This window comes from Phyllostomus hastatus, unplaced genomic scaffold (genome assembly GCF_019186645.2).
Source record: "Phyllostomus hastatus isolate PE091 unplaced genomic scaffold, TTU_PhHast_1.1 phas_scaffold_345, whole genome shotgun sequence".
Taxonomy (NCBI): domain Eukaryota; kingdom Metazoa; phylum Chordata; class Mammalia; order Chiroptera; family Phyllostomidae; genus Phyllostomus; species Phyllostomus hastatus.
In genome coordinates this window covers 23564464-23576529 of record NW_025334024.1, presented here as the reverse complement: position 1 = coordinate 23576529, position 12066 = coordinate 23564464, and the positions used below count along the sequence as shown (strand labels likewise).

General features: G+C 36.0%; 1 protein-coding gene and 1 non-coding gene across 8 annotated transcripts in view; both read right to left on the bottom strand.

The window, feature by feature from the left end:
- Nucleotides 1–12066, bottom strand: part of CNOT1 (CCR4-NOT transcription complex subunit 1) — a 74299-nt gene that overhangs the window by 20583 nt on the left and 41650 nt on the right. For 3 of the 7 annotated variants that reach the window (XM_045818983.1, XM_045818982.1, XM_045818986.1), the window contains exons 18-29: nt 11405–11606; nt 10174–10320; nt 8927–9051; nt 8398–8684; nt 7408–7486; nt 6161–6391; nt 5709–5849; nt 3299–3478; nt 1475–1591; nt 1015–1125; nt 604–681; nt 257–434 (exon numbers count right to left, since the gene is read on the bottom strand). In XM_045818983.1, coding sequence (XP_045674939.1) covers nt 257–434; nt 604–681; nt 1015–1125; nt 1475–1591; nt 3299–3478; nt 5709–5849; nt 6161–6391; nt 7408–7486; nt 8398–8684; nt 8927–9051; nt 10174–10320; nt 11405–11606 — 1876 coding nt within the window. The remainder of the gene's footprint in view (nt 1–256; nt 435–603; nt 682–1014; nt 1126–1474; nt 1592–3298; nt 3479–5708; nt 5850–6160; nt 6392–7407; nt 7487–8397; nt 8685–8926; nt 9052–10173; nt 10321–11404; nt 11607–12066) is intronic. The other 4 variants (XM_045818985.1, XM_045818989.1, XM_045818984.1 and 1 more) reach the window with 2 other exon arrangements.
- LOC123806227 lies at nt 2530–2667 on the bottom strand. Its single transcript, XR_006783460.1, has one exon. It is a non-coding gene; the product is annotated as a small nucleolar RNA SNORA46 (small nucleolar RNA).

Below are 12066 nucleotides of genomic sequence, written 5' to 3'. Positions count from 1 at the left end.
TTCTAAGACCTCAAAGCAATATAAATGATAACCAGACTTAAAGAATATTGTATGTTACTCAGACAGAATCTAACATAGTAAGACCATGCCTAGACATTGCTAATATTTCCTTAATAATTTCGAAGGCCCACCAGAAAGTATGTAAGAGTTTCAGCACCACATTATGTTGAACAACTATAACTTGCTACATGCATAGAAATGTACCATTTAAGGGAACATTCTGGTAAGTAAATGGCTAGCTAACTACCATACTTACTTGTGGTTGTGATGGGAGGAAGTTCTTCTGGCTGTTTGACATCTTTCTTTGGAGCAGAGAGCTGCTCATCTAAGTTCTTCAGGCGATCTTTGTCCTTCAGGAGGTTTCCAGGTTTTAGCTCATTGATGTCTAATGCAAGGTTCTTGCAGAGGACCTCAATCTCAAACTTCAAGTTTAACTGCAGAATTCAAATTATCTGATTAGAACTTTTAAGGTAAAATTTTACCTTTATTCATAATATACACTATTGTCCAATTATTACAATGCCCCCCCAATGTTCTACCTTTCTTGTAAATGTTAATGTGAAGACAGAGAATGTTCCAAAGTATGAAGAAGCAAAAATTTACCTTTAAGTCATGTTCCTGGTGTAGCTCAGCTAATACATTCATAATTGCCATTGTCCAGGGGTTGGGTGGCCTAAAAACCTAAAGAAAACCTATTATGTTAATTAAGGTGGTCCCCAAATCACTTCAATTTGTATTGTTTAAAACAGTTAAGCACTTATACTTAAGTAGCCATAACAAAACCCCCTAGACTTCCCACCTATATATTTCAGAAAAACACCAAAACACAAAAGCCACCTGTTAGCCATCAGTCCTTTAATTCTACTTAGCCCTTCACATTGGAAATGTAACTTAACCCAAGGAAAACTGATTGAACTAGTGCTGTTCATAAGAAATAAGGATGTACTTCTTCACTTTGTGCTGTAATCAACTCTTACAAATTTAGCTGTCAATAAAATATTAAAATCTACTCACCACACTACGAATACTAGACTCTAAGACTTTGGCAACAAAGGGCACTACATAGAGCAGTTCTTGCTGTCCTTTAACATAGGCCTCTAGCAGCAAAGATTTTACATCCAAGTCCTAAAGGAAAAAAAGTATTTTTAAAAGCTGAGAATATACTTTAACTCTTCACAAAGTACACAAAGAAGGGCAACTTGCTAAACTCATCCTTCAAAAGAGGAATCAACATAATATGACTCTTGCCTTACAAAAAGGAAAGGGTGACAAATATACCTTACTGGCTTTTGTTTATCCTGCTAAATGATGTGAAGCCACGAGCCTCACATCAATTACGGATTCAAAACATTCGCCGAACTCTTATGAATACCCAATAATCATTAAAATAGTCCCCCCAAAAGTTAAGACTTTCAGACACAATATGCTGTATGAACACTCTCAAGTTTTACATAAACCTTTAGCTGAAACTCACAGTATGTAAGATGGGTTTATTTTTAGCTAGTGTAATCATTCCTAGCCAATGTCCCAAGTTCTTCAGCAAAGAACGATCTGAGAAATTGGCTGCAGCTTTATCAGAGGTCAGCAACACCTTAAAAAAAAAAAAAGTAGCATTAAAACATGTATGAAAATGAGCTTATGGGGGGGGGGGAGAATCTCAACTAGATGCTTGAAAATTCCATTATTCTATGTTAAAAACAAGCCGTTGATTATGAGAACATGGCCCCAAAGTAAATCTACTCCATACTATCATAGTACTATTTTGTTTTGTTCAGTGGTACTTTTAACCTTTAAATGTCTTTCTTTACATTTTTAATACACAAGATAACTGCATCACACAAAAGGCAAAGTACACACGGCTCAATGTGTCGTGTGTGCTCCTACGGAAAACCATGTTAAAATTCTGAAAGTGTTCAGTAGTTTGAAGCAGAGATCCAACTGCAAATCTATCTTGAATAGCTAAATTCAATTCAAATGAAGACACTATCTATGCTGCTAAATCCATCAAGATAGCAGGCATACAGTTACCAGGATGTAACCAAAACCACAGTATTTATTGCAAACTTTAGTATTATCCACCCAGGTTAATCACTGTACAACTCTGGAGACAAGCTAACTTTCTGAAATTCAACATAATATTGCATATACACTTCTTTGAAAATTTCTAGAAAACCCAATCCATTTCATTAATCCTTTTAAGATTTTATTTATTTTTAGAGAGAAAAAAAGGGAGAGAAACATGAATGTACGAAAGAAACATTGATCAGCTGCCTCACACACACCCCCAACTGGGGACCTGGCCTGCAACCCAGGCCATTTCCTTAATTTTCCAGTTCTTTCTTTTGTAAGGGGGATAGATTCATCACATACATCCATTTACTACATGGTACCTCTTAATTTATAGCTATAAATTAACATGTATAACTTAAAACGTTGTTTGAAAGGATCTTGAAATTTTGCTTCCAAGTGTGTGGACATTTTTGTACATCCCAACCATTCTTACCATCAGATAATAAAGTCCAAATATAGTTATGTTCCTTAACTCTATCTAGCAACAGCAGAATGGCACAATGTCCGCTGGGCACCAGAAAGAGCCAGGAATTCTTTTGCACTACAGCGTAACCTAGAACGGGGAAAATTCCCATCCATAGGTTTAAATATAGTGCTAGCTCATCAGCCAATGTCCCAAGTTATTCAGTAAAGAATGATCATAGCTGTACGTTGGTTCACACTGTGTACTGTAGAAGTTACTCCTCCTCATAAATAAAATACTTGAATTTTATGGAACAAGGATTAACTCATCAGGAGTAAACTTTAAAATGAACAGAATCCTAAACAACAGGCAGTCCACAAACAGGTCTAGAGGTGAGAGATACCTGACACTTAAGACATAAAAGGAAACATTCACTGCAACACTATTTTTGTAATAGTGAAAACTTAACCTAAATATCCATTAGCAACATATATCCATACAATGAGTTTCTATTAAAACTATAAAAACAAAACCCCAAAGGGATTATAGCTAAGAGCATACTGCAAATAATGTGTGGAGGGGAGAAAGCAAGTTAAAATCATGCAGAGGTAAAGGAAAAACCATGCACGGGATGATGGAAACAAATTCCGAATAGTAGTTACTTTCAAAGTAAATAGTACAGAGTATAAGACTAAATTCTTCATGAAATTTACTTCTGTATTTAAAACAAATGCTAGAGCAAAGTTTCATAGACAACGTTTACAAGAACCGGCAACACTCTCAAAACAGAAAAAGAACAGAAAAGAAATACAAGAACTAATTTACTTTGATGTTTCTGTAGGTCTCATTTAAAACCATCTTATTAAATTCAGGATTCTTCAGCGTGTCAAGGAAGTTTGAATACAGGCTGTGGAAGTTTGGCTCAATACTGACTCTCTTCATAACCAGGTATTGTGAAACCCAAGGCATGAATTCTTCCTTCACAGTTTCCTTTAGTTCTTCAACCTAGCCAACCAATGACACGGGAAGTATACAATTAAAAGATGAAAAACTATGGTTATATGTTTTGTTTCTGAGAACAGTACTACAAGCACATAGCTCCTCACAAAATCAGGCGTTAAATCAAATTATCATGCTATATCTCTCCCCCACACCAGAGAGATGCTATGTAGTACAGTTAACTTCAATTCCATAAACTGTGGGTGATCAGGCTGAAACATCTATGGTAGCTTTGAACTTTAAAATTAAAAAACATGTATGTAGTTGCCCTCACCCCTCTCTTAGCCAACTCAAAGAGAATACATGACTAATCTACAACCTGCCACTAAAAGACCTAACACCAGAACTGTATTTTCCTAAATTTCCATCTCCAGGAAACATCTGTAAAAGTTAACGATTCTTTTCCAAAAGACATTAAAAGCTTTAATCCCACCCAATCATTTATGGTGGGATTTGAAAAGGGTACTGCATACAAGGTCTGTCCAGAAGGCATCCACCATATAATATGAAAAACACACATTGACTGAAGATATAAACAAAAGAAGCTCTGTACATAGGACAATGACGCCTCAGTCCCTTTCAAAGTAGGCACCTTGGGACCTCACACAGTTCTCCCAATCACCATTAGCTGCTCTGTCGTATTTTCCTGAATCTCACTGATGGTGTGAAACCTCTTTTCTTCCAAAGGTGATTTTAGTTTTGGGAAAAGCCAGAAGCCACGGGGTGCCAAATCTGGCTGTAAGGGGTCTGAACCACCTGGGTGACGATGTTTCACCAAGAAACTCTGCAGGAAACGTGATGCACGAATGGGCTCTTTGTTGTGATGAAGCTGCCAATCACTGACTGCCCATAGCTGCAACCTTCTGAATCATCCAATAGTTTCCACAAAAGAATATTCAAGATTAACACAAAATTTGATGCAGATTTGTTGCTCTACTCAGTCATTTTGAATGCAATGGCCACACAGTACCCATGTTCACTCGACAGCATCTCCTGCTCCCACTGATTAGTAGAGTGAAATCGTCACTGTTTATACACGTGCATTCCAGTCCACCCTCCTTGGCTGCCAGGTTACATCGATGTCAACAAACTGTGTACTGTTCTCACATATTAACGATGGCTGAACTTTTTCCAGAGAGACCTCGTATATCTCAGATCCACTTGTTTAGTCTAACCTTACTGGCTAAAATGTCCATTTCTAAGTATTGTCTTAGCATATAATCTTGTAAGGGAAGCATCATTCCTTATGCGTTTCACAAGGTATACCTCAGTCAGTAAGCTCCTAATAAATGCTCTGAATGGTTTCTGGGAGGGACATGAGTTGTGGGTAGAACAGGGGTGTCCAACCTTTTGGCATCTCTGGGCCACACTGGAAGAAGAGTTGTCTTGAGCCACACTTTAAATACACAAACACTAAAGAAAACTGATCAGCAAAAACAAGGTCTGTGCATAATTTTCGTGATATCCGCACTATAGATGAACAAGAAAGCACTCACATAATAACCCTAATTATGTAGCGGCCCATTTGATAATCTTTTCAAATCACCAAGCAGGTCCAAAGTTTGTGATCACTAATATATAAAATGTACATATCTAGGTAATAAAACTAGGTAATGTTTTAAGTAAATTTACAATTTTGTGTTGGGCTGTATTTATAGCCATTCTAGGCCATATGCGGCCCACAGGGCACAGGTTGGATACCTCTAGAGTAGAAGTACCTGCTATCATTAGATCATGAAGTTTATTTTAAAATCCTTGCAACTCACTGCAAAATAATACATTTAAAACTACTGCTATTTCACATCTACAAAACCACAGCCACTAGTGATATATCCATATTCCCTTTGTTGTTGTTGTTTTTTAAGATTTTATTTATTTTATTTTTAGAGAGAGGGGGAAGGAGGGAAAGAGAGGGAGAGAAACATCAGTATGTGGTTGCCTCTCAAACGGCCCGAGTACACTTGGGAACCTGGCCTGCAACCAAGGCATATGCCCTGATTGGGAATCAAACCGACAATCCTTTGGTTTGCAGTTCACGCTCAATCCACTGAACTATACCAACCAGGCACATTCCCTTTGTTTTGATCCTATTACTTTCTACTTCTAAAGTGAAGTACTAAAAAGGATGCAGAATATGAAATTTAAAAAACCCCAACTCATTAGGGATAACAATAAATAGCACTAGTAATATATAAATATAGAAATAGTGATATGTAAACTACTACAGCATGCTTACCTTTTGTGTCATATTTGACTGTGAGAGATTGTTGAAGATAAAAGCAATTTTCTCTTGGATATTTTCTGGGGGCTCTACAATTCTTTCAGTTTGGTCTGTGGCCACAAGCAACGTATCTATATTTGTTGTATTAATAGAAGGCTAAAGAAATAAAGTACATGAAATAAACAAATTAAAATGCTTAACTGACAAATCCCAGGAAAAATGTATACAAATTCCTTTAGTATAAAATACACATGGCGTGGATGATTGTGCACTGAAGTGCTGGCAAGAATAAACATTGAACTGTTCAATAGTGGCTGCCTCTGGGAAATCTTGTGAGATAGACAGGGAGAGATGCTGCTCTTTATAGCAGGCATGTGCCCTTTACAATAAAATTAAAATGCACGCTCATTACTGCATATATTATAACATAACAAATCTTGGAAGAGAAAAAAGGTAGACCTACTTACTGGCACATCTTTCTTAAAGCTGACTCCGGTAGGCCTGGTGACAGTAACCGTTTTAGCAACAGTGGTGGTTGTTGAGGTGGTTACCATAGTGCTAACCTGACCAGCAAGGGGTGCTTTTGCTGGAACTTGGGCCTGAGCCTGGGCCTGAGCCAGTGCAATACTTCCAGGGGTTGTGATAGAGCCCTGCATTTTCACAGGAGGATCTCTAGATTGCTGTCCATACTCGATATACTATAGAAGTAGGGAGAGGAAAACACACGAAAAAAGTTCTTAACAGAAAACTGAAAATTTTGAATTACACACCTCTTACTTCTGAGAGGCTAAAGATCATTACAGATTGCTTGTGGTTCATCTTATCTTCCTTACTCCTTTGTCCCACCTTGGCCCATCTTCCTCAACATGTAATACATAAGTGGATATACCACAACCTCTTTGGGGGTAAAATATTATTATGAAAGAAGTCATCTAGCAAAATAACTTCCCCAAAAGCAGCCACAAATACCTACATATAAATTTCTTAACACACATATTTCAACTACTTAAATTTATACAGTAAACTGACCTTTTTATTTGGGTGTTGATGACAAACCTAAGGCCCAAAATACACAATGTAATGTGAATTACCTCTCAGTAAAGCTATTACTACAAACGAAACAAAACAAAACACAATGCCAAGCCAACTAGAGGGTAAGCAATGGTACTGGATGGATGTTCAGGACAGGTTTAGCAATTGCAAGAAGAATCACATAAAATGTATTAAAACGTATATTCTCTAGGTCCTTTCCCTCTGGCACTGCCTCCTTTTTAAGAAACACTTTAAAGTAATCAAAGCAGGGTAAGAAGGCTATCTTTTTTAGTAACACTGGTCTAAGTCTTAGACAAAACAGCCTTGAATCATATTTAAATCAAAGGAATAACTTATTTATATTCAAGGCTCACATTCCAAATCCTTTTTAAAATCTGGCAAAGTTTCTCTTGGTAACAGTAAAAGATGTCTATCCTTCGATAGCATTACCAGGCTAAAAGCCTTTTAGTATAAATCAAGCAAAACCATTACCTACAAAAGATAAAGAATGCATTTTTCCCCGCAATCTAGTCTAAGATGCAAAATAAGCAACAAACAATGTGCATACCTGTATCATGCCAATCATTAACAAATCATAATGCCATTCTCAACATCCAAAGTCAAATCAAAATAGACAAACCCTCCAATTATCAGAAAGGTTTTAGGTATGGAAGACGCTTACCTCCTGTAAATGATGTGGAAATTGCATAAAGTGACTGATAGAAGCCAAGTGCTGACAATACTGGGGATAGTCCTTCAATCTGCCAATGAAAATATTCATTCATTATTTCAAGTAAGAACAGTGGCAGCACGATTAACAAAATTTTCTTCCAAATGCTAGTCTAGGCCATTTCTCCCATTCTACCTATCAACTACCTTATTTGAAGAGAATGCCAAAAGGAAGAATACAGAAGTAGAGGGGAGTGGTATTTATAAACCTCACCTCATTTTACATCAGAAAACAATGTTTTTTAAAAGGTTTTATTTTTACTTAAAATTGATTACAATGAGCCAGTAAAACTGCTATCTGGGAAACCGCCCCCACCTCAAATTTTCACCAACAGGTGAATGGAGAAACAATTTGTAGTTAATCTATACAATGGGATACTAGTTAGCAATAAAAAGAAACTACTGAAACACGTAGTAACACAGATGAATCTCAAAAGCGCTATGCTAAGTGCAGGAAATCAGATTCACAAACATTATGTTTGGTTCAATTCAAGTAACAATCTAGGAAAACTAGAGCTAACTCACATCAGTGGCTGCCAGGGGTTAGAGGTAGGGGAAGGTGAACTTTAAAGGGCAAACAAGATAACTTCTTGGGGGTGAAGAATATATTCAGTATCTTGACTGTGATTGTGTTAGTTACACATGACTATAAATTTGTCAAAATTCAAACAACGGTACACCTAAAATGGTGGCTTTGACTGTGTAAAAAGTATACCTCAAACAACAAGCTCCCCCTGCAATTTCATTTTATACTGTTCTTACCACTTATCTGATAACTGTAATTACTTGAACTGTTTCACTTCTTCCCCTTCTAGTTCACAGTTGTTAGGATTCGTTAACATAGAAATAATAATGGGGCATGGTAAGAACTAGTTGAAACATGAGTTGTTATTTTCCCTTATATTAAAAAAAGATAAGTTTCACAGGAAACCTATCCACTCACCTATTTTTAAATCTATCTAGTGCAGCAATCCCGAAATAATACATTTTGGATCCAAAAGGCTTGCGTAAGGCTTCAAGAACGTATCTCAGGGCTAGGCCTAGTGCCATGTAAGTGACCAGTCCTTTTTCAATTATCCCACCAAACAGGCAGGCTGTTATATGTAATTCTTTATCAGGGTACTGGGGGAAAAACCGATATTCTTCAAACAAGTTCCTTAGCATACAATTAAATACTTCTCGTTCCCTCTTTATGGTAGAGTCTTTAAACCTTTGTAGCATTTCTAATACCTGGAAAAAGCAAGACAAAAACAAGACACACATAAAGGAAACTATTACTGAGAGACTTCCTAAGGGCTATTAATAGAATTATTAAGCAGCACATTTCATAATAAGTTGAGCTTGAGATAAAAGTTAAAGTTTCAAATGATACACAGACTTACCAACAAACTCTGAGGTAGATTTCTAAAAACTTGAAAGGGCATTTCAGATTTACCTAGACCATAAAGATTTCTATCATCCTAGACACTCACCTCATCAACAGACATGGTTGGATGTGGTGGGTGATTATATATTCTCTGGAAATAGCTGTTTGCTTCATCATCTATCTCTTTACTAAAGTGCTGATTTGCCTCTGGCCACACCTGAGACAAGTCCGCTGTTAGAAACAGAAAAGCAACCAGTGGGCATTTAGGCTCTTACTTCACTCCCCCATAATGCACACATAGAGCCAGAGAGACCAATATAGTTTTAATTTTAAGGGGGAAAAAAATAAACTGAAGACAGTATTAAGTGGTCAAGTTTTAATATTCCGCTGTTCTGGTACACATAAGGATTTTAACAACACTGCCTTAAAACTATACATCTAACTTAATATTTTCTTCCTGAAGACTTTCACAGGTTCAAATTTACAATGCATTTATCCTTAATACAACCTCACTCAAGGTTAACAAGTCTTTACTACTTTATAAAAATAATAAAAACCACATTTACCATATAAGAATCATCAATGCATGTGCATGACATACTGATATAAACACAAAGCATGCTACAAAACGTAACACTCAGACAGGCCTTTCACACTAACATTTGGTACAGTCGTATTTTGCATAATGAATATTTAGTCCCAACAACTATTAAGTCAATACACCTTTCCATGTATTACAAAGATGACTTAGCTCTGACTTTGGGATAACTAAGGTGAAACTTTAAAAATTGTTTTAAGTAACATCATATATATTAGCCAATATATGGCAGTATTTATTACATGTAATAAGGTTATATATATCATAAAGTTATAACCTTAAAATAAAAGTTGTTTATTTTATAAACTGCCAAGCTTAAACAGAAGTCTGAAGTCCTCCTGGCTGTTTCTGATTTGTTAATCTAAAAAATTTAGGATTAGTGTAAAATTGTTTTTTTTTACTTAATAAAATCTAAGTATAAGATTTTACTTTCCTCTTTACTATACATCTTACTTTAAGGATAACACCCCTAAGGATGCTAACTCTTATTAACCGTCATTTTTTTCTGGCAATCCAAATCAAGGGTAGAGTGTACATCAAATTTCCATTTTAGTAATTCAAATTCGTGAATTTGCTCCCACTGATCTAAGAAGTCCATCAACATGTGGCCCCACTGACAATACAGTAAGTCAATGTTTTTGTCCATAACTGCAGAGACAACAAATTGGACATAAAATTTAAAAAAAAAAAAAAAAAAAAAAAGGGTTTGTGTGCATCAGTCACGCTTCACAATCACAGACAACACTACCACTTACAAGGTTTCATCTTACTCTGCTGGAATGTAGGCTGGTTCAGTCCAGAGGTGCCCAGTTTCCTCTGTACAAAAGGATCGTTATTCACTGCAGGAAGTCCAAGGGCCCCAGTTCCTATACCAGTCAGGCTGCCTGTGCCAAGACCACCTACTAGAGAGAACGAAGCAGCCAGAAGTTTTATCATTACTCACATTCTTGACTGTATTCACATCAAAGATGTAATTTCTTATTTTAAAAGGCGGGGTCTTTATTAATTCTTATAATGTCTATTTAATTTTAGAGAATCTAAACTAGTAAGAGTATACAAAAACAGACAATGCCAAAATTTCTTTAGTATTTAGAATTATTAGTTTCTTTATATTCTTGGTAAGATAATAATATGCAAAAATCTTAACTGTACATTCTCATGTGATATAAGATATAAGGTAATCAAAACAAGAACTGGCTTGCTTTCCTCAATGATTACAATGAAAGAATTTCAAGCTACTATCCACTAAGTTAGCATGAGCCAGGTCTTCTTGATTCCTGTTAGTCTAGCAAACAGAATTCTAATAGTTAGGACTTTACTAAGGCCTTACTAAATAGGGTAAATTTGGTTTAAATCAATGAACAAGCAGAACCACACAACAACAGTATTAACTAGGTTACAGGGTAATTATAACACTTTAATCCTTAGGTTTTAATACTCTAAACTTATAGCCTGAAAGATCAAAGGTGCAACTAACTTAGGAGAAAGAAGTGGGTCTGAGAGAAGGGGAAAAAAGGAATCTTGACCTCGATATAAAGCTAAAAGCCTAATTATATGACAAACTTAAAAAGTTTTAGGAATTTACTATAATTTTCAAAGTAGATTAAGTTCAAGGAAGCAGAACATGCACCTGAATCTGATGAGTGAAATATTTCTACCTTTATTAAATCAACCTTCAGTAATTTACAAAGCCTTGAGTTCTGATCTATGCCGACGTCCTTTAAAATTTGTGCTTAACACACTTGTTAGTGTTTATAATGTTGTTTGGCAACACAGAATCCTTACTGAATAATTCAACTAAGTTTACAACTAAAATATCTTAATTGCAATTCAACTGAATTAATATTATAATAGTATAATGTTTTACTCTTCCCAACTCTGGATGTGGAAGACAATTTCCTTTAAGCAGTTTTTCTTATCAAGTCACCACAGAAACTAAGGCACAATGAATATTACAAATAACTTGCGTCCGTCCCATCCCCTTACCTGGAAGTTGTGATGAAAGTCCTCCAATACCACTGAATGCAGTTGTTTGATTTGGGGTAGAAAGGGGCGGAAATGCTTTTGCTGGTGACTGAGGGGTACTGAATGCAGAACCCAAATTTGGAGGAAAACCCTGCATACTCTGGGTGTGAGGGGCAGCTGAACCACCTATACTAAGAGATGTCATTCCAGCAAGAGGGTCAATCTAAAGAAAAACATTATAAAAATATATTAAATATACCTTAAGCAAAGACTGACAATATGACACAGGTAAAGCAATCTTTAGTAACAGCTCTTTGTGTGCTTAGTAAGTAAACGGCAAACCCCATACAATCGTAATGATACTTAAATCCCAAAATCAAGTCATCAAGTGTGCCAGTCTTTTTATTCCTATTATCAGAGATGGAACAGATTTAAAAAGTAAACCCCTGCCCAAGTACCAGAGCCATAATACAAGGGCTACAAAATCCAACATTTAAGATGAACTGCCCTGAAGCTGTAATACTGAACATTTAGTAGTGATATGGGACAGTTATTACATTAGGTCTTTACAATTTCCCTTTAAAACAAAAAGAATCTCTCAAACATTTAACTTTCAGTACAATAAAAGCATTATAAATCAGATTCATTCCATCAAAACAAGCAAATCTTGTCAAAATTTGAAA